Genomic DNA, 23,919 nt, shown 5'->3' with positions numbered 1-23,919 from the left:
GCAGCCTTCAGCTCAAGAAGGAGCCACTGACTCCCATGTGAGTCAGTCTGGACAAGAGCATGTCCCCAGAAGAAAACATGTGGCAAGAGACACACTCTGAAACACATTATGTTTGCAACTGGCTTTCATATTTTCATTTCAGCACCTATGCATTTCTATCTTCACTTGCACACACCTATCAGGGAATGCAAAATGCTTCTGTGATAGGGTACTGCCTCACAGTCAGTCACTTCATAGCTTAAGGTATTCCACATCAGCAGTGGGAACAAACTATTCCTTGTTGAATGCATAAGGGATGAAATTTTTGCCAGAGTTCAAGCACTGCAGTCTATCAGATTTTCCCTGGAAAAGATCTGCAAGCCAGCACGCACACAATAAGGAAAGTGTTTCTTAACCTGCTATTAATCAGACAGCATAAATCCTGGTCTTTGATTTCAAAGCTGTTAAGATACGGTGTGACTGCAGCTTCAATATGATATGCTTCTCCATCCAACTGCAGAGTTGAGAGATGTAAAAAAATTTCTGACACTTTAAAAAAATGTTGTATAAAAGCCAAGTTTTTGGAGAGAGAGAGCATACACATGCATGGAGAGGCATTAAGAAACTCTCTGAAAGTCATCTGAAAATCTTATCCAAACAAAGAAATCTTTTTCAAGTTCTTCACAGATCATCATCCAACAATCCAACTGTCATGTTCAAGTTCATGCTATTCTCATTGAATAACTGAAACAAAGGGGCTCAGGCAATAAATTTTTAAAAGGCCTTTTAACTGATAAGATTCACCTCCAATACAATTCAAATGGATGACTGCACTAGTAACCCTTTCTGGAGCATGACAGGGAGTTAGAAATAAATACACATGCACAGACACATCTTTAAATTAAGTCAGTGGACTCTCTTAGCTCGTTTTTTCCATCTAAAAATCTTAGTGTGAAGTCAGAATGTGTCTGCATCCTGTTCTTGCAATACACTTGTAAGTCATATAATCATTTAACTTAGTGGTTTTATTCAGAGCATTCCTGGACCACACCACCTTTGAAAACAGTGAATCAAAATATGCAAACAGATGGAGACTATTCAGATGCCTGTTCACTATTCATTAATAAATAAATAAAATTATAAAATTGACATTTGACTAATCCAGGTCGAAATAATCCAAATGGCACATTCCCTAAACAAAAACTGAACAGGCAAAATCTTTCAAATTATTAATCTAAGCAACAGTATGCAAACAAACGAAATATGCTGAGGCTTGTATATGGTTTTTTCCCCTGTGGATTATTCCAATATTATTTCTGTGTTTGCCAAAAAGAATTTAATAATCTTCTTGTTAGCCTTGTTCCCTGCTAACCTGTACACCATGCAAAAATTTACATGTGAATGTTAAGGAATGGAAGAGCATTGTGGCTGACACACCTCTGCCCAGGTAAGCCTGCAAATAAGGACTACATACAGTCACTAAAAGGTGCTACTTTTTCACATTCAACCCCTCTTCCCAAGCACGGCATTTACTGGGCAGTTTTTATCTTTCTTTTTGCCTCTCCTTTTTACATGGAAATGAAACAGGATGGAAGGAGAGTGGGGAAGAAAATCAAACTCAAAAGGGATGAGTAAAACATTCAAGGGATTAATGAAATATGCCACATAAGCCACATTAGTTGTGCCTAATTCCTTATTACTAATATATGCTGAGGCTATGTCGGTAAAGGTCTGGGTGGGGTCTTCTGTGTGCCTCGTCACAAGGCAATAACTTTTGCCAAAAGACAATGAATCACTTTCACACACTGTGAAATGCAGCAAGTTAAAATGAGGGGATGTTTGTTCCATTTGTCCTATTTAGTAGTTTCTGTGCAAGCAAATACCAGAAGCTGGAAAATGAGAATCCTCTCCCTGCTCCCTTCCCCTACTTTCTGAATCATCATGCTGGTTATTTCTCAGCTGTTAATGGCTCAATTTCCACACATTAAAAGAATAAACTTCTAAAAGCCCCTAAAATACTTGAGGGCTGACTGCTGCCTTTACAGTCAGTGACTGTTTTACAAGAGCTGTCCTTAATCATGAACAAAGCTGTGTCCCGCCTCACCTCAAAAGCTCAACCCATATAAAATTGTCTTCAGCAGGAAGTTTATCCCATTGTCTTGTGACAGTCCGATGGAATGAGAAGTTAAATCCCCACTGTGTATTTCTGCATTAAGAAAATACACACTTTGTGTTGACAGATGGTGAAGAGACTGCCTGAGAAATGCTAGTTTAACAACATTGCTTCTGGGTAAAACACAAAACCAGAAGGCTTTCCAGCCTTGCATCGCATTCTTCTGGGGAGATGACATATCACTTGACCAATACTTTCCAAAAGCAAAATAAACTAAACTCTCTCAGTTGGGTCACTTGATGTTTTCACCTCCCCAGGTAAAGGGTTCATTGCTCTGGTACTCCCAACCATATCACAGAACCCACAGTTTTGGTTCCAGGAGAAGAGCCAGGCAGCCAGAGTTCATTACAAGAATTTCACAGGTGCAAAGCAGAAGCAAACAGCACCCACACAATCTCTTCTTTCACACAAAGGCCCTTGGTACCTTACTTAACTCTGACTGAAAGAGTTCTAATTTTCTTTTCATAATTAAAATTATCTAAAACTTGACTTAAATAGCTTGGAAAAAAGGGCTTTAATAATTTTTCATTAACTTTACCCTTCTTCTAGAAATCATTCTCTAATACCTTAAGGAAAAAAAACTCTTTTATGATTTTCCAATGTAACTGATGATACTAAAGAGGTAACAACCTGGGAGATTTCCCAAAGTGACACAGAACACATTCCAAAGCAATGTCCTACTGGCCTAATTGACTAAGTACACTCTTTCTCAGGATGCAACCAGTTTAATGAGACTCAGCAAGAACTATTTTAAAACTGTCCTACTTTACAGTAGGGCATGCATGTGTGTATGTAAGTATAAGTACATGAAAATAAATTCAGCTTTTCCCTGATGAATGTGATTCTTTGGATCTTTCTGCTTTTTGGAAGTTTTCCATTAACATCGTATTTGGCAAGAGCTCTTTCATTACTTGACATACAAGTTCTCAAATATAACACTTTGCCCTCAGGCTACTTATTTAAGCATCTTTATTCCACTTAGGAAATAAGCTTTGCATTAACTGCTGTGCCATCAACGTTTTTGGTAGCAAGCACAATTACTGAGCAGTAAAGGTGAAACTAATGACTATTTTCCTGTACTGCTCTGGTCTTAACCCTGGCAGAAATCACTAGTTTTCATGGCTTCATTACCAGAGATCCTGGGCTAGACACAGACTTGCAATCATTTAAGCTGTTATTTCACAACTGGAGATTAAACTAGAGACATCTATTTTTACCAGCAGCAGATTATTACCTTACTTTAGTCAGTGGTAAAACAAACACACGCACACCAAATCCACAGACAGATGAATTCCCACGGGGTAAACAGAGTGTGAGCTTGCCTATAAAAATCTCCTTTGTGTTTACCACAGAGCAGGGGCACACACGCCATTTGCTGTGGAATGGGAGGAGTAACAAGTTCTCAGCTTTTACTCATTACCCAGCACAAAGTCACTCCACTGCCTGCACACTCTGGGCAGCTCCATCGTAATTCCACACCCATTTGCAAGCTGCACCAGCAGACGGTGGGTGTCTGACACTGTACCCAGTGGTGGTGGTGGTGATGTTTGAATCCTCAAATCAATGCTTTTATTCCCTACATGAATCCAATTCGGAGCAGCCCTACAATGCTTTCAGGCAGCCCCACCTGAAGTCCCACAGACGAAACGTTTATGGGGAAAGGAAGGGATTTCCTCCTCCAAATTGAAGAGAAACACATTTCCAAGCCTTGAGAGCTGCTCACTTGGCTTGTAACCTCATCATCAACGAGGAGGGCAGAGTGCAAACACAGCTATTAAGGAGCTTCAATGTTAATAAAATTAAATGTTTTTAAATAAAACATCTGGCATCAGCTGTTTCTGTAAGTTATTTTAATTTCAGTTTCCACTCTAAAATACTGGACTCCTCAACTATTTTCACATGTAAACCTGAATGCCAAATTAGACTATCTTATAAAAAGGTTATCCTAGGAAAAACAGTATGAACGATGCACACACTTTTTGGTTTGGCACCATATTTGATATGTAATGGGAGGCAGCTAAGTACAACAGTATTTTTGCAATACATTTTCCAGTGGAAATCACACTTTTATTGCATTCAGTTACCAGCAGTAATCGCTAAAATTTAAAACAAAAAGAAAAAAAAAAAGCAAATCTTCAAATGTTTCCATAGAGGTAGGTTTCTCTCTCAATAACAGATAGCTGTGAGCAAACTCTGGAGCAAACTGGGAGAGTAGACACAGCTGTTTCAGTATTGACAACCACATGTTAGCAGAGTTACTCAAGTGTGCAAAAAAACTCAACAGAAAAACAACCTCACCAAAAAACCCACCCACAAATAAACACCCAGGACAAAACCAGACTAAAGACCATTTTACTTCTTGGGCTTTGAGATGCTGTCCCAGACCCCATGAAGGTCTGTGTGAGCTTTTGATGCTCTTCCCAAAGGCACTGTGTAAGATCACTGGGTCTCTTCACATATGACAAACATCAAGTCCAAGAGCTGCCCATGAGCTGCCCTGCTCAGGTCTACCAGTCCTAGACTCCTGCTCCCCTAAAACAACAGAGAGGATCAGGAGCTCCTGAAGCAATGATGTGCCTTCTTGTCCAAGCTGGGGAAGGTGCCACTGTACTTCTCACTGTTGGCTCCTTCTCAGTTGGAAGAAGCATAACACAGCTTTTCCAAGCTGTGGAGGCACTGGGAGAAGAGCAAAACCAACTCTGCTTCCCCTTGAAGGACACAGCAGCATGCAGGTTCACTGACTGCAACCCAATTTGATGTCCCGAGGCTTCAACTACAGACCACAGATACTTGTGATCCATGTCATTTCTGTGATTACAGCCACTCTCCAGCTCCCTCCTGGCCAGCCCACTGAAGCAGGTGACCACACATTCTTTCCACAAGGCCACATGGATCTTGGGTTTTCTGTCCTTTGGTTTGAGCACTTGCAGTCTCTAACTTAGATGTATGCAGAACAGATTTACTGCCACACCATGAAGCCAGTTTTAAAGCTGAGAGGATATGAGAAAACAAGGTTTGGTCTGCAGTAATATTTATTCAAGTTTGCTATATAATTCATTCAAATGCTTGTTTTCTAAATATGTTTTACATTCATACAGCAGTATTCACTCCTTAACTACTAAAGTAGTAGCATCTTACTACTAATAGGAAAGCTTAATTTGATCTTTTTCACAAGACACCTTGTCAAGAAATCCTTATCTCGTAACTGGTCAATAATTTGTAGGGTGGAAGACTGAAATGTTAATTGCCTCCATCCTACTTCCAGGGCACATATTTTCAAGTCTCCATTGCCAAGCTCTATGAAGTACATGTATGTTTGCTTAATTCTTCTTGATAACAAGCCCTGGGAGCATGAATGCTCAGAGATGCTTTGCTGTTGTTCTGTGGCAGGGAAAGTGTCTGGGACCCGTTACTTCATTTTGCTGTCAAGGAACACTGCAAGCTAACTAACAAAAGAAATTCCTACAGTTCCACCTAAGGAGTAACTTCAACATTCTATTGAGTTGTTTATTTTACAAATAAAGACATTTAATTAGGAATTCAGATTTAAGAGTTAAAAATCTGCATAGTTTTGAAAACCTGAGTGCTAAGAGCAATTTTCCCCAAACTGCGGGCAGGAGGGAATTAAAAAAAAGCACCAATTTAGTAATCCAAAAAAAAAAAAATTATTATTTTAATTTCTTAATTTATTTTAATTAATTTTATTAGAAATGTGAAAAGTTAATCTCTAGGCCCATTTATTCTGCAACAATGAAGTGTTAGCTAATCACTAACTTCAAAATGTGTCTCACTATCTTAATCTGACACACATAGACTGGAATACTGCTACCCTGTAGAAAGCCCTATACTTGCCAAAATTTACCCTAACCTTTCAAGTATATGACAGGCTGAATACACCTAGACATTAACCAAAGAGCACGAGAGAGAGCAGATTTTTCACTGAGGGAAATCCATGAACATACCAGGCTATTCAAGGCATAAGAGGGCTGAAAGCAAAAGCAGCATCATTTGAGTCACTCTGAGGCTCAGCCCCACTCAACACCATATTCCTCTACAGTTTTGAGTCTTTTTGGTCCTTTCGCCTGGATAAGTGCAAATGATGATACATGGTTCATAAAGAGCACCTTAAGCAAAACAAGAGGAACGCTTCCACACACCACCTGCTGTGTGCCAGCTTCCTAAACTAATGCAATCTTCTTTATATAAATAAGCTTGCCTTTTTTTGCTTTTTTTGTTGGTTTGTTTTTGTTGGAGTTTTGGTTTGGTTATTTTGACTTGCTTTACTTTGTTGCATGCTTTTATTGTGATGATCCATTACATTTTTCAAATTCACATTTGGTCAGAGTAATAACTAAATATCACAGAAATCAAAATATTCAGATGAACTAATATGTCTTGAAACATTAGTAAAAGATTTTGGGGGTTGGACCAGATGACCTTTAGAGGTCTCTTCCAACCCAAATTATTCTATGATTCTGTGGCTGCAATGAGAAGTCACACAGGCTCTACTGTTGGCAGCCACACCATGACAATTTCCCCCAGGAAAGATTGTCCCTCCCTTATTTTTCTTGCTGTTTGAACTATGAAACATTATGGAAATGACATCAAGACAAAACATGGAGACAAAGCTGTCATCTGTTGAGAGCATTTTTCAACAGTGAACTAATACAAATACACTCTGTCCAAACTAACACAAAATTAGCATAGGCTCTGTTAGTTTGCAGTACAGCTTCAAGAAAAGGGATACACCACTTTTATTAGACAAAACTCAAGTTAAATTTCAAATGCATCCCTGATTTCCTTGCATAAAAATGTGATAACATTTCATTCTCACAATTGTGCTAATCTGAAAGTCTAAGATGGAAAAATACACAATACATAAGCAGGAAAAGTATATTAAAGATCCCTGCCAGACTCCATTGACCTAAACAGATTCTGAATTGAGCCCAGACTGAACAGCAGCATCAAGAAGAAAAACATCTGGCATCCAATTTTAGTGGGACTCACACAGCCACAAGGGCTTGGGAGAGGGTGCCTAGAAGGAATGCAAAAACATCAGCACTGAAGTAATTTGTCAGAAGAGCTTTAAAACAATCTATCTGCTGAACAAAAGTCTTGAATTCACTTAGGGTATCTCCATTGCTCCCAGTGTGCTGTCTGGAGAAGCTTTTTTGGTCCACAGTTTAAGACTGTTATCTTGTGGAATACCATTCAGGTCTGTTAAAAACAACTTGGGCAATTATATGGTAATTTAAATACATAAACTGCTTGACAACTCTTGATTGCTCTGTAAAATCACAAATAAAGAAGAAAAAAAGCATTATATGTCAAGTGCACCTCAACAAAACAGCCAGCTAAACTACCTCCTCACACTATTAAGAATCCACTAAGTAACATGTGTTGGGAGCAAGGAAAAAAAAAACAAAAAACAAAACCAAACCCCAATAAAGCCAATAAACATACATGCCAGACTTGAAAAGAAAGGCAGTTTTCCCACATGCTTTTACTGACCTGTTTTCTGGTTGTGACACATTCTGCAGAGTCAGCCTCATAGCTTGGTCAGCTGTTATCCTGACCATCCAAAAAAACATTCTGTATAAAACTGATCTGATTCTTCCAGATCCTACTGCCATTCCCAAAGGTGCATGGAAGCAGTGAGAGTTGTGGACACAGGAAAACAGTCCTGTCCCTGTCCACATTTTGCTCAGTTTTTGCACTACAGGCTAAAAGGATACATGTGTTGGGGTTTCTCTTCCCAAAACAGAAGTTTAGATTCTACTAGGGTGGACAGCAACTATCAAAAGCCTCTTTTCATTATATTCAGTAATTTGAAAGGATTAATTTGAAACTGTGGATGAGGGCATGTGTTTCTGGTAGCTGTTATTTACAGATACACATCATAAGCCTCCAGCCTAACCTCCACTATCCCTCTTCTTTCCTCTTGAAGAAAAATCCTTCTCATTTTTCACTATGCTCATCCAGTCCCTTCCATGAGAAAACAGGCCTTCTATGAGAAAACAGATACCTGCAATCTCTCATTTAAAAAAAATTAAGATTGTGTTTTCTGCACAGTTTAATTATTTGTCTCCTTTCATTGCTGAATTTAAAAAAAATTAAAACAAATTTTCAGAGCTTTGCCTGGCCAAACAGGAACTTTTGACAAAAAGATTCTGCAATCAGATTGCAAGACATTCTGGTCACTCTTAATAGGAGCTTACACAGTTTAGGATGTAAAATTTTGAAAATGCCACGAATAACCAGCTACTAATTCCTTCATTCAGAGTTCAGCAAGCTTCAGTGACCCTGATGAGCACAGCAGCCTCAGCACGGCAGAGAGGAGAGTCCTGAGGTAGCCTAATCTCAGAAAATTAAAAGCTTTGAAGATTAAGAGCAGGACCTTGAAATGACCCAGAGAGAAAACAGGAGACTAAGCGGTTTCTGTGGTCAGTCCCTCCCAGACAGCAGGATGCTGCTAAGCCCCTGGTGCCAGCAGCTCCATCTTGGGAGCACTTCAGCTCAGCACCTTGGTCTCTGCAAGGGCATGGGAGCTCCAAAGCCAAAAAATTTGAATTTAGTTTTCTAGAAACCTGGGATTTCTGCATTACTGTCTGCGTTCACTAGCCTACGTCTAGAATATTCCTTTATTCTGGATAACTTCACGTGAGCTGCATTTATCCTGAAGTGACAATGTCACTAATCATAGAATTAGCCGGGTTGGAAGGGACCTCAGAGATCATCAAGTCCAACCCTTGACCCACCGGTGCGGTTGCTAGACCATGGCACTGAGTGCCACATCCAGTCTCTTTTTAAATGTCTCCAGGGACGGAGAATCTACCACCTCACCAGGCAGCCCATTCCATTGCCTGATCACCCTCTCCGTAAAGAAATTCTTTCTGATGTCCAACCTAAACCTCCCCTGGCACAACTTGAGACCGTGACCTCTTGTCTTGCTGAGGGTTGCCTGGGAAAAGAGACCAACCCCCCCCTGGCTACACCCTCCTTTCAGGGAGTTGTAGAGAGTGATGAGGTCTCCCCTGAGCCTCCTCTTCTTCAGGCTGAACAGCCCCAGCTCCCTCAGCCTCTCCTCATAGGATCTGTGCTCGAGTCCCTTCACCAGCCTAGTTGCCCTCCTTTGGACCTGCTCCAGGACCTCGATATCCTTCCTAAACTGAGGGGCCCAGAACTGGACACAGGACTCGAGGTGTGGCCTCACCAGTGCTGAGTACAGGGGCAGAATCCCTTCCCTGGACCTGCTGGCCATGCTGTTCCTGATACAGGCCAGGATGCCATTGGCCTTCTTGGCTACCTGGGCACACTGCTGGCTCATGTTCAGCTTCCTGTCAATCCAGACTCCCAGGTCCCTTTCTGCCTGGCTGCTCTCCAGCCACTCTGTGCCCAGCCTGTAGCGCTGCATGGGGTTGTTGTGGCCAAATCCATCTGGGGAAGCTATTGCACAAATTTCTTAAGTTTGGGATTGTTCTTGTTTATCTTCTTCCAGTTCTCCCACAAAACATGGACAAACACAGGGTGCAGAAATCTATCTAAATCCTCACCATAACTAAAGACACCACACTCATGCCATTTCACTGACTAAATTCCTGCTCTACACCCTGGGGTATTCTTTACATTTGCCATAGCACCATAATCACCAATCTGCTTTCAGCTCGCAGCTCCCAAAAAAATCAGATCCTTTCCTGCCAAGCTGCTGACAAGTCAGATGTTCTTTTTTTTTTTTTATGCCTGACCAGTACCTGATTGTCCTCTAGCCAATAACTACTACATGAAAAGTTTTATACTTCAGACCTTCATCCCACTACAGCAGAGCAAAATTCTATAGGATTTCAGCAGCCCAACCTGCAAGTTCCTTTGCATGCAGCAATGGAACAAAAAACCCTTAACCTCATGACAGTCAAGGTAAAGCACAACCCCTGTGCTGCAGGTTAAGCACAAGCTTGGGTTGTATACCAACCAAGGGAAGTATACCACTTATACAGGCACCTCAAAAGAAGTGCTAAGGTGATCATCCCTCCAGGAAACCATCCCCTCTTGCCTCTGCATCAGTACATATCAGCCTATCCTTGGTGGTGCAAGGGTGGTGCACCCGAGACAGGCAGATGAAACATCAAAACAAAGCACTTCTTGTTGACCCACAATTTCCAGAGGGACAACCTCAGAGGGCAGGGCAAAGACCAGTGATGGTGAGGGCTGCACCCATGACATACAACAGCAGACACAATGATTGTTCTCTTTTACGTCACAAATTTCCAAAGATAATTCCAATAATAAATTGCAGCCCAAGCGTTTCTGATGCACCCAATTTCATACCTCCCTTATTCATCTTTGCAGAGGAATGAAGGACCTCCCAGCAGATTTCACATTAGTGGCAGGACAAGCCATTAGAAGAAGCAATTAATCAAATGAAAACAGGTTGTGCAACTAAAGGGAGGCCTGCACATGTGCAAAGTACACAAAAACCTAACCTGATTTTTTCAGCTCGAAAAACACAGGAGGCATGCAATTCCAAGCAGCACACTAATTCCACATAGTTTAAGTGTTTTCCTGGGATAAACACCAGAGAGAAAATTAGCATCGTGTTTCAGTAACAATTCATATTATTGGTAAATTTTTGTGCCCAAAGGGAGCAGAAATTAAATGAAAGTGGAAGGTAGCTTGCCAGCTCAAGTGCAAAGTCTGGCAGGAAAAGCACCAACCGGTCTCTGGCTTGTTGAACTGGTCAGCAATGCCCTTGTGGGGTATTAAAAGCAATGAAGTTGAAATTGCTAGAATTCTAACTGAGGTATCAGTGGAAAGGAAAGAAAATGTTACTTAACGCTCCAATGTAGTACTACGAAAAAGTACCAAAACAGAAATTTTTTTTTCCTTCACCTGACTTGACTTCAACTAATAATAAAATCAGCAGGAAAGAAGAACTTGCTGTTCTTAACAGTAATTTTAATCACTTCTGCATAAACCTGAAGATTAGATCAACTTCAACACTCAGGGCTCCATAGGAAGGGAGGCTCAGTTCAGCTGCACTGTCTACTCCACCTATTGAAGAACTCTTTTTTAACTCATTAATTTCTAACAGAACCATTTCTTTACCTTCCAACAGTTACAAAAACACACCTAAAACTGGCATGGGCCTACACGAATGCACACATTAATATATGTAACATTATTTAATAATGCTTTACCACATAAAATAACCTTCAGAGCATCAGCTTAAACTTGTAAGAAGTATTCATCAAACAAGGCAAGACAGCAAAAGGGCTGCATTTCTTACTAGTAACAAGAAAGGACCTGCAGCATGCAGTTAATTTCTTTCTGGCACAGCTACATTACTCACACAGAAGAAGTCCATGCCAAAAGTACCCATAAAATTAATTACAGTAACCCAGTTCAATATAACAACCAAAATGGTAAAAATAGCTCTAGACTGTCTGTTCATTTTATACCTCAAAAAAGTGATTACCTAAGAAGTCCAGAAGAAATAATCTTCTAAAAAGCAAATGTTATACATGCATTCATGCAGATGCATACTGATGGTAACTTTTTCTTTCATTTTCAGTTCTCAGAGATGGGTTTATGGAAAGCTGTGTCATAGCAATATATGTGAGCTACCAATAATAAAAAAAAGAAAAAAAAAAAAGTTCAGAGAAGAATACTCAAAAAACAACAACAAAACACACACCAGGCCGGCTAAACGATGCCAGGAGGAAAAAAAAAAATCTATATGGGTGTTTCCTCCAATAATATAAAAGGAGGAATTAAATATTAAGGCACAAAGAAACTGAGTTTTTAAATTCAGGGGCACCATCTATTATATATATTCTACACCAACTATTATCAGATAACATTTCAGAATTCTCACTACCAACCACCTTCATTTATCAAATTCTAAAGAACTATAAAAAATTATTATGCTCGTAAAGACATTCATCTTGATATATTTCTTATAATATACCATTTCCTTTTGGAGAAACTGTAAGAGTGAACATAGATAAAGAATTAATAAAATTATTAATTGTGGAAAGGAGATGTGTTTACGAAGGGAAGAATTTTATCTTTTCTATGCTTCTGGACAAACATGCTTATTTATCTATAATTTAGTAAACATTTACTTACCCAGCATCCTCCTGGAAGCCTTCCAGTTCATCTCTTTGTTCTGCTAGGGTGGATTCTAGATCCAGATAGGTACCATTGTGGGACAATTGCAGGGTGCAGTCATCAAGCTGTAGAACAAAATTCAGATCATTAGATCACAGCAGTCATTCTAACATTGCCTTCTGATTTTTCAGGTCCACAGACAAGATTTCCCTAAACGAAAATCATCTGTAGGGAGTAGATATGAAAATGGGTGATGCTCCACAGTTTGTGCAATCCCAAATCCATATGCACTAGACTATGCTTGACCACAATTTCAACACCACAAACAAACACAGAGAAACTTATTTATTGCAGCATACACATTAGAGGATTTTATCACAGTGTCTTTAGAGTCCTATAAGGAAAAGGAAAATTAATCTAAATATATAGGATATTAATTACTTTTCTCTGTTCTTACAGTGCATTTAAGTAGAGTTTCTAGGCCTCTAGAAGGAAGAAGAAGCAGCAGATGTGAGCCACTCAATGTCCCCTATAAGGAAGGACATAGCCAAGGGACAGTGCATGTGGCAGACATGAGCTGCAGTCCTGCAGCAAGGGGCAATGCAGTCAGCTAAGACCCAGATATTCTGGTGTTCTCATTTTATAGTCAGGTGCTACCTGGTCTCAGATACTCCAGGGAAGACTTTCCTGGGCACCAAGGTAGAGTGGACACACGTACCAACTTCCTACAAAGGTGTTGAGACAACCAAGGACCAGACTTAAAAGCAGGAACCTGCCTGCAATGACATTGAAGGTGCAGAGATTAATTTATAAATCTTCAGTTTCCATCCTGTTTTCCCTCATCTTCAAGTCTTCCATTAACTGTTCCAGCTAAGCTAGGTTTGACTGAAGTTAGAAAAATTATTTCCTGGTTTTTTTTACAGGAAGCTCATTACAAGATCCACCTCAAAACTCCGGCTAACTCATTACACGGGTCCACAACACAATTATGGAATCAAGAGAGGTAACTGAAAAAGTCTGAGCAAAGAGCTAGAAAGTAACATGAGCTCCTCTCTCACTATGTGCTAACTCGGTGTCAAATCACAAGTAACAAGGAAAAAAGCCTTCCTAGGGCAAGGAAACAAGAAAACATTTACCAAAGGGCAGGTCTAAGTACAGGATTGTCCTGCCTCCCTACTAGGGAGTAAATGACTCCCTAGTAAAAAGAAAGCAGCCTGGAGAAGAAAAAGTGTCATCACAGAGCCCAGCTGGACAGGCTCTTGTGGACCTTTGCACATCAACACCACACTGGAGGTCCTTTTGTAACCTGTTCCAATTCACAAATACTCTAAGCCCCAGATGTGTTGTGCTACTAATACAAAATCCAGTCTGATAGCCAAGCAGCCTCAAGAATAACCAGGCAAACAGAAGATGTTTCATTCCTATAGATTGGGTAAAACAACAGAGAGATGCCTCTGTATCTACCAAGAGGCAACCTTGACAATGGTGGTGTAAATGTACATCCCTGCTTCAAAGGTCACTTAGAGAAGAGAAGAATATTTAACAGCATACTTCATAGCAATATTCTGCCCCAGGTGACAGCCAATGGCTCTTTGAAGGGGTAAGCAAGGGTTTGAAAAAGTCAATCAGTCAAGGAAAGGAAATTACAACCTTTTATCACATACCCATGGATTTCTTCTTTCTGCTCTTTTTTAACACTAGAGAAGAAAATCAATGAGAATCCATCTTTAATGAATTACCTCTTTTAACTTCCTATCAAAGTTATGGGTTGCCAGTAGCTGTTCCAGAAAGCACAATAAGCACTCACACTCCTTACTTGGCAGTCAATAGAAAAACAAACAACAAAAAACCCACTCCAGTTTCCCATCACTGATTTATATATGCAAGGAAAGAACACAAGTTTTTGATAATTCTGAATTAGCTGCATCAGAAAAAATGCAGAAATGCTCATTTACAACAAGTGACAGAGTACGACACTTGAGCTCGTCTGCACCACTGTGTTTGCACTGTTTGCTATCCTAAAGAAAAGTTCATCCTCAGGAGAAAGGGAAAGTGTAGAGGAAGGACTTCAAGTTGTATTTCAAACCGTTCTACTTTTTTCTTATTTTTTTTCTTTTTTTTCCCCTGGCAAAGGAGTCATCAAATAAGGTAACATAAGTTTTTACCCTGACTCGCAGGAATTAAAGAAAGCAAAGATCCTCCAAAGACAGTCCTGTGTTACTAAGAATAACAACAGTATTAATAATCTATCTTTCCAGTTACAAATGATATTATTAACCTATACTAACTCAAACAACTCTCTTTAGAGACAAAAGACTAAATACTACTCTGGGAAACTTTTTCCCAGTAGCCCAGGGTATCTAATGAAATGATAATTTATTCAAAGTAATGCCAAAAGGCAAACTACTAATTAGATAAATGTCCTGTTGTCACTATGGAGATTAGGAGATTAGCCCACAGTTTCCAATTATACTGCATAATTAGGGAAAAGGAACCGTGCTTTAGTAATGTGACTTTAGTATATAAAAAGCATCGTGAGAAGAGGAAGTACTTCAGTACAAAATAAAGAAGAGTAGTACATTCTACCTATTTTAATCTCTTCTTCCTAATTTCAGATGAACATGGTATTTGTTTGGGCTTACAAGCACTGTACTTGTACACTGTACCCATTAATAGGAACTAGGGTAATGAATGAAATGGAAATATCTTCTATTTCCATTACTAAACATTGAATCTTGCCACAGAGATTTTTTTATCTCTTGCATGTGTACACACAGCGTTGGAAGGGAGCAAAACAAGACTTACAAGAAGCTCAAGTATTAAGGCAATGAACTCTCAAATCCTCCTTACATAGGATCACTTTGCTACTTTGCCTCCAAGCTTCTCATGCATGCATATTTTACAGGCAGAATACAAAAAGAGAAACCACTTTATGATTCTTTTTTTCATTAGTAAATTGCCTTCCATTTTTAACACAAAGGATGGCTGATGTTCACTCATCAGTGCTTATTAATAACAATTCAGGATGTTGGTCTCTCCCCTCTGCTCAGTGTTAATCCCATCTTCATCTGCTACGCATCACTTCTCCCATCTCTGGAGACCCACACAAGTGGCCCCATCTCGTTCATTCACACCATGCTCTTCCCACAGATCATGCCTCACATTGAAATCCTTATTACCAACCATTTTCTCTGACAACAATCAAAAGGCAGAATCCATAAAGAGAGTCTTTCCAAGAACATTTAACTGAGCTGGTTTTGATGATCAAAACCAAAATTGGTAATCAACTTTTCAGAAATTAATTCCATTTATTTAGCTTTGTTCTTCACAAGGCTGTCTAACTTCCCAGTGTTCAGTATTCCTTACTGGTCTCAAAACTCAGATCTGTCATTTTTACTATTGCCACAAGGTCACATTCTCCAAGACCTTCTCATGATCTTAAAACTCATTTATTCTACAATCTCTCTTGCCAGTCTCCTCAGATCATTTGGAATATTTTTTGAATCACACTTTCCTGTATTGCCCGAAGGAGCAAAAGGGACAATACAAGCAACAAAAACGCACTCATCCTGTAGGCTTTACAGCAATTTTCCATACTTTCCTATAATCACATTAAAAGAACACTACAGGTGTCAGGGAAACATCAACAGGGAGACACACCATCAAGTGGGACAAGTAATTAAGTTACTCTCCTGGAGCCACACAGGGTTACTCCATGTTCAGTATTCTGCAAGATTTCAAGTGAAGTTATAAAAAAATGTGTACGCATTTTGATTACATTCTCATGTTCTCAAGTTAATGGTTTCTTGACTAAATATCCAGAGCATATTTTTTGAATGAAAAATAAAAACCATCATGCACACATACAGACCTAAATACCAGCACCCCAACAGTTTCATACATGTATGCGTAGGTATATAAATGCATATAATGCTTTAGATATTTTTCCTTGCATTAAAAAGAAAAAAAAAAAAAGACTGAATTTGAGAGTCAGATCCATAAACTATAAGTTGAGCCCTCAGATGAGAAGGAACAGTTCTGTCTGAGAAGCCAAACAAGTGCAGATAAACACAAGAACTTCAGGACAGCATCATTCGCTGTCTATCACCAGGACATAGTTTTCTGCCCTGCAGATACCTGCTCTATTCACTTCCCAATCATCTTCAGGCAATGAGAGAGGTCACACACAGAGTTCTGAGTGTGTTCTCAGAGCACAACCCCTCCGTGCTTTCAACAAGGCAAAGCATGAAGAATTACAAAGTATGTGATCGTTATCACTAATGACTGAATCATAATGCACGTGTCCAAATGGGGACAAAAGAAAAAATAATTGGGGAAAAAAAAAAAAAAAATCAGTGCTACATTCACAACTTCTGTTTTGTCTGCCAGTAGATTTTGTTTTAAGTCTTGTAATCACCTCCAGGTAAGCACTTAAGAGTAGGGTTTTTTAAATACTAGCAGAATTGTAGTTTCTGCACCAGAAATTTTATAGATGCCCTTGTGAGTCATCACCACAGCTAGAAACCCTTTAAATAACCCTGAAATGGAGTTTTCCCACAGAAGATGGAAATGTAAGGGAAATGTAAAAAAAGTAACAGGAAATATATAAAAAGACCATAGGATTTGAAGCAATAATTACAACATTGTAAGTTTCCCTCTAAAAAGCTGAACATAATTAATTATGCAAAAGTGAACAAACATCTGACTAAACAGTTAAAGTATCAGAACATTTAAAAGCAGAGCTTCCTACTCCCTCACCCTCTGTTGTTTAACCCCTTACAAAGTGAAACCACACCACAGAAGAGAAGGGTGTCCTGACTTTAATTATAACCACACACAGGCACAGCAAGGTCACAGCTGCAGAGCTCAGCTTTGCACTTCCCTTGAGGTTGTTCTTCCCTCACCAGCACCCAGGGAGCCCTCAGCAGCAATGCACCCATCTGCCCCAGGAACACACACAGGCTGGGGAAAGCTAAGCAACTAGGTCCTGCAATTACATCTTGCAGGCTGCCAGGAAATCAAAAACATAAGGCAGAAGCTCAGTTTGTCATCATCTTCTGCAGGTAACCAAATCCAGCTAGTAGTGGCTAGTCCCCCAACCTGTGGGGCCATAATAAATTGTACCACAGGGTTATCAAGCTTAAGAGAACTCAAAATAGTTGGACAGTAGTACAGCAATGATGGACTTTTCTCATTTCAAGTACTGACCCACAGAAAGGAGTAACACATTTCATAAAGACCTTGTTGTTTCACTGAATTTCAGAGTTGGAACACATTATCAAAAAGAGCAAGAACAGAAGGGGAAAAAAAAAAAAAAAAAAAAAAAAGCAGCAAGAAATAGTGACCAGCAGCCAGTTACCTGATGCCATTAAATGACCACCAGGTTGCAGACCTGATGCCAACCAATAACCATTGCCACTTGCAAAAACTAATTGAATGAATGGAAAGAAAAAAATATCTGAGTTCAGCCATTGTTTCCATCTGCTGCCTTTAGCTTCTTAAAATCCAAGAGAAACACCTAAAACCGAGGGAGAGGGTAGTGTGAGGAGAGAAGAAATTTCTGCTTCTGAACACACACACAACCCATACATCCACCAACAGACTGTGTATTGCCACCTGCTCCTCCTAGCACACACAGACACCCCAGACATCTGGTTCAAGAAGCCCAGTGGGTAAATAATTCCACACAGAGGCCACACACACCTTACCACGCCAACAGAAACTACTGCAAGTCTGTTTTCCTCCAGAAGGCTTTGCTATTTTCGCGTGCATCCAAAGTGGGCTTTTCTTTGGCTTAAGCTTCTCTGTCCCAAGGCAGCAGCAGAGGTTAAAGGAGAGAATTTAGAGAGGCTCCATCATGCTATCCCAAGCAATTACAAAAGCTTCTCCCCTTCCCTTTTTGTTCAAAGGCCACAGAACTCTATTTTTCTAAAACTATGATGGAGACCTGCTCTTTCCTCACTCCCAATCCCCCCACCCCAACAAGCCAGTCAGAAGAAATTATTTTTATTTATAATTTATTTTCCCAGGCAACCCTCAGCAAGACAAGAGGGCACGGTCTCAAGTTGTGCCGGGGGAGGTTTAGGTTGAACATGAGAAAGAATTTCTTTACTGAGAGGGTGATCAAGCATTGGAATGGGCTGCCCAGGGAAGTGGTGGATTCTCCGTTCCTGGAGATATTTAAAAAGAGACTGGATGTGGCACTCAGTGCCATGGGCTGGTAACTGCAGCGGGAGTGGATCAAGGGTTGGACTTGATGATCTCTGAGGTCCCTTCCAACCCAGCCAATTCTATGATTCTATGATTTTGGACAAGTGGCTTTTCACATCTCTCTTAACAGCCAAGAAGGTGTTACCAAGTCAGCAGGCAGTGTGTGTAAAGGTAGAGACCGATGTCCTCAAGATTTTATCTTCCATTTAAATAAAAGTAAGCACTGTTCAAAAATTCAGTTCAGACAGCAATCAAGGATCACATTAATGGAATGAAGTGTCCTAACATTATGAGATAGGAGGACAGACTGGTTTGCTGGTGTTAGTACAAATCACCAAAACCACATTTCTGCCATGAGCAGGAAGCACTGCCATCTCTCACCAGTAATTCTACTTGGGGCTACTGGGCAAAATATTTTGCTCATTTGATTATTTCCAAAACTACAGGAAAAGGCCATGATAGAGAGGGAGAGATTACAGTAATCCAGTATTACCAAACTACAGTAATAAAAATCCCTCCTCAATTCTAGTTTCTGGCACAGACTTGGAAAATCCTTATCTTATTCAAATGTCTTAGCTCATCTTTCACTTAAACATTATGGGGTGGTAATTGTTCTCATTAGTAATGGTGTGTTCCTTATTCACCTACAGGATGCTTTGCAGAGTAGGGTCAATAAAAAGCAAAGTAATCTTAGGCTGTTTTTTCTTTCTAAATCCAAAATTTTGTTTTCCTTTACATGTCACAAGCCTGACACATTTGCATGCTACAGAGTCTTTAAACATGCTCCCTTCTGGTTCAGCTGATCCTAGTGTAACTGCAATCCTATTACCAAGGTCAACAACTGCCAGCTTTTTCCCTGCACTGCATTTTCCTCCCCATCTTTATTAAAACTAAAGGGAAAAAATCCCCACCAAACTGAATACACACACACAAAAAGCAGCTCTGCCTGCTTACCAGCACTCTGCAGCTGGTAATTAGCAATTATCAGCAAACTGCACTAAGGGATTTGTGTGAATAAACATTTAACACTTTGTCATCCGAGGCCAAGTTTCAAACTGAGAATAACCATGCTATATTCAGAAAGGCTCGAATTTTAATGCTTTTTCAATTTTTTTTTAGTTACAAATCAGCAGATTCGATTCTGCTGTGGCAGCACATGGCTAGTCCTTAAAATGTAACAGGACTGCCACCACTGTGAGTTCTCATAGTGTAATGAAAAATGGTGATGCAATGGTTTGGTTGCATGCCACAGGCTCCAGCCAACACACCAGAATAATTATTTGGCCTCAGAGATACCTCCAAGCACCCTCTCACTGAGGGCATCAGCCTCTCCCTTCTCACCTGAGTAGGTGCTATCTGGTCTGTGCCATGGTTATGCATGTTGCAGTCATTATTCTGGGCAACATTATGGTGGAAGACCAAAGCATTTAAGCCCAGGTGTGATGCCACATGACCCATCTCAAGTAAAAAAGCTTGACATTAATGAGATGAGATGAAAGGAAAGACAGTAGTTTAAGTCAAATATTAGCACTCAAAATTAACGGTGTACTCTAAAGTGCTCTCATCTTCAAGTATGACAGCAACCCAACTTACAATCTTGATCTAGAAGTCCCTAAAATCCAAGCAGCTCCAGTGCAATTGCTTGAAATAAAACTATGCTTCTTCCTCCCATGCTTTTTTCCTTTTCAAATACAGTTTTATAACTGTATTTTCTTAAATATTCTTTAAAATTTAAATAAAACCAACATTTCTATGAGCTCAGTACTGTAAAATTAAGTCAGGAACATGCTCTCGACAGGTCTTTTATGGAGAAGGTAGCTGTGCCACCCTCAGTCATCCTTACTCAAAGAAGCCAGCAGGGTTTCTGAACTGCAAACTCACCTTCTACACTCATTTAAAGGCTGGAGAAAAAAAAAAAAAAAAACCAAAGCAATTTGCTAGATCTTTGACCTTATAATGTAATAAGTGATGTAGCATTAGGAAGAAATTCTATACAGAGAAGACATTGGAATGGGCTGTCCAGAGAGGTGGTGGATTCTCCATCCCTGGAAGTTTTTAAGAAGAGAAGGATGTGGCACTCAGTGCCATGGTCTGGTAACCACAGTGGCAGTGGACTGAGGGTTGGATGTGATGATCCCAGAGGTTCTTTCCAACCCAGGTGATTCTGTGATTCCATTTAAGACAGTATTCACCAATTTTGCAGCTCTTGGGGAGCCATTAGCACGGCTTGTGGGAACAGTGATTAATGCTAATGTACCTCTGGTTTATCTTTAACACAGTAATTGCCATTGTCAAACTACTTCACCAACTTTGTCCACTTTGTGGAGCTTATGTGCAGCTGCATTGATGGAATTGTGCCTACACACAAAGTATAGTCCTAAGGTTTGTACAACTGGGTGTGGGGCTGTCAGAGCACAATTACTTTACAAGGAACTGCTCCCCTGATATGAAATGCTGGTGTTTTGAACACTGCCTGCACTCCTAGTCTGAACAGCAGCTTTTATCTCTGGCCTGGCAGACGCCACAAAATAATCCTGGGGTCAGGTAATAGAGTGCATTAAGTGAAACATTAATGCCACATTAGAACCTCAAGAGCCACTGGAACAATACAGTGCCAATAAAAATATTCTGCTGAAATAACAAAGACACTGAAAACAAACACAGAAAGCTGTTATATTAATATTATGGGTTTGACTTAAGAATAACAGAAGGAAGTTCAGAGTTCAAAATTCTGGAACTGCTATTTCAGGGGGGCTCTGAATTACAGGCAACACATCACAGCAAAAATCTAACACTTTGATGCCTACCTGTTGCTATCCTTCAACAATTATTTCACTGACTTGTAGACCTGTTGCTTTGTGATTCCCTTTAACACAGTGCTCCACAGGGAACAATTTAGAATTTACTAGAGTATCTGTATCCAAATACGACACCAGAGCTTCCAGCAGCAGCCACACAGGCGTTGTTAGGAAGTTCATGAGTGCTCAAAATGTCAATAAGCATAGAACAAGAAGGCCAAATACATTCACTTAGAAATGGGGTTACTTTAATGTTAAATAAAAACTTTAAAAGGTTAACTGAAAGCATTAAAAATAATTTAATTTCTGCATAGAAACTACATCAAATTTCAAGCTGCATGAGGAACTAACACACATTATTTCCCTTCTACCTAATTAAATTATTTTAAGTTCGTTAAATTTGAGATGACCTGCAAATCAAACAGCCAACAGTAGACCTTAGCAAAGTCAAATCATTTAAAACAAAACTGTCCAGTTCTTAACTCAAAAAAATCTACTGCATTTCCTAGGGTTTCTTACCAAAAACACAGAGAACATACCAGGGTGAGAATAACCTAGCCTCTGCATCCTCTAATTAACTTTTTGGTACCTAGATTTTTCCATTCCCTTTCCTCATCTGTGGTCAGCTTTTCCTCACTAAGATGACAAAAAGCTAGCTCTTCTCACCTTCATGGTTAGGTACATCTTCAGCTGAACAGAAAGGAGAGTGGCCATAAGAACAAGATATTTGAAAATACATACAGCTTTTTGGCTGATACACAGGGGATGCCTACAGCTGACATGCCATTTGGCTGGAATTACTGTGAAGGTATCCAAGGAAATGAAAATAATCTCTAAAAAGGGGATAGGCCAATAACAGGGAGAGGAGGAGGGAAAGGATTATCTACAGTGGAGTTTATAACCTGAGGAATCTTTTGTTCAGACTGTATGTGTGTGTAAGAAAAACACTGAGTTATAACCTCAGGAATAATTTTTTTTTAAGTTAAGTAGTAGTTCAGGAAAGCCAAAAATCATATTTAATCTGTTGCAAACAATTCCATCTGGCTTCTTTAGCACTACTGTTCAACTGAAAACTGCAAGGTGCTTCAATGAAATAAAGCTTTCCAGTGATGTGGCAGAATGAACACATGACTTGCAGGCTTTTATTCTAATGCATGTCCCCGAAAATAAGCTTTCTTTTAGTATCATCCTTCCACCTTGCATGAACAATGAAAAGACAGATGTTGTTCTAAGGATTGCACCATCACTACTTTATCTGCATTTGGGACACTGCAGGTTACTCGCTGCCCCTATCACAAAATTGAAATATTGGACTCCTGCACAATCACTGGACCATATCCAGAAAACACACTAAGCACCAAAAGCAATCCATCTTCAGCAGTGGTGGTTTCATTGACACAGTGCTTAAACATCTACTGGACAATTTAGCTTAAAAACCAAGATACCCATCCCTAACCTAACATTGCATTTCCACCCATATGACTCCTATCTGCACCCTTTTAAAAATAATGCAGCTACAGTGTCAGTCCTGAGATAAGCTGGACTTAAAATCAGTACTCAGAGGTTATTTGCATCTATGATCTTTCATGTATGAAAAATCAAAACTAAGGAAAATAGAGAAAATAGAGACAAGATAGCAGGACACTGAGAAACCCAGAGCAGGGAGATTTTGGGGAAAACAAGACAGCTGGCAAGGGAGAGGAGTAGTTCTAAAATGACTGAAGTTCTGGCAAACTCACAAACTTTTGAGGGTCAAAGCAGGGGAAATTTGGAGTTGATGAGAATCAAAGACAGAGTCAGTAAAAGACACAGAAAGCCAGGGTAAATTGTCTTCTGTTATAATCAAAACGTGACTATGAGGCTTCTCATTAGTTAACCGAAAGATAAAATAAAAACACAAAAAACACAAAATAAACCAAAACGTTAGCACAAATCCATGGCCTGAGATACAGGAAAATATACTGAACACATTCACACCAAGGGTTTGTGTGAAATACAAATGAAAATAAAGCATGTCATTATTAACAAAGACATCACACACTTGTCAAAAGAGTAATTTTTCAGATGCTGTCTGAATCTTAGAAGTTGAAATGAAAGATTTTGTCTACTAGCAATATTCTCATGACCACAATCGCCAATTCTTCCTAATACTTAGACTGCCTTTTAAAGGTTCTGTGGTTTCAAAACCAAACATCAGTTGGGAAGTAATTAAAAGAGCATTATTAAAGTTTCATTCTTGTCAACTCAATAGAACTATGAAAAAAAAAACAAAAAAAACAAATATATATCTATATGTACCCTGCAGACTCTTTTCTTAACTACTGCCTCCAGAGTAGTAAATGAGTGATCTAAAATTTGATTTTCTACCCTTAAGCAGAATTTATTTGGCACTTATGCTTCATCATTTAATTTTTTTTTCACTCATTCATTTCTTCCTTGTCTGATTAGCTGCCAAGTAGTTTCAACACCCAGCTTTAAACAGTTGTCTGGACTAGAATAGGCAAACAAAAGAGAACCTCTGCATTCATTAGGATCACATACGAACAATAATGAAACAGAAAACCACATGCTTCAATGCTGTTACAAATGAAATGTATCTTTGCAAGGAAATGCAGCATTACCAGCCATATCTCAACAGTATTTAATCCTTGC

At 39.6% G+C, this 23,919-nt stretch overlaps 1 protein-coding gene across 17 annotated transcripts in view; it reads right to left on the bottom strand.

Annotated features, from left to right (window-relative positions):
* The window catches only part of FHOD3 (formin homology 2 domain containing 3), a 383,672-nt gene that overhangs the window by 335,382 nt on the left and 24,371 nt on the right, over positions 1 to 23,919 (bottom strand). For all 17 annotated transcript variants that reach the window (XM_071736789.1, XM_071736782.1, XM_071736783.1 and 14 more), the window contains exon 2: positions 12,278 to 12,384. In XM_071736789.1, the coding sequence (XP_071592890.1) occupies positions 12,278 to 12,384 (107 nt within the window). The remainder of the gene's footprint in view (positions 1 to 12,277; positions 12,385 to 23,919) is intronic.

This window comes from Heliangelus exortis, chromosome 2 (genome assembly GCF_036169615.1).
Source record: "Heliangelus exortis chromosome 2, bHelExo1.hap1, whole genome shotgun sequence".
In the NCBI taxonomy this organism is placed as follows: domain Eukaryota; kingdom Metazoa; phylum Chordata; class Aves; order Apodiformes; family Trochilidae; genus Heliangelus; species Heliangelus exortis.
Note: the sequence above shows the minus strand (reverse complement) of the source record. Positions and strands in the feature narration are given on the sequence as shown.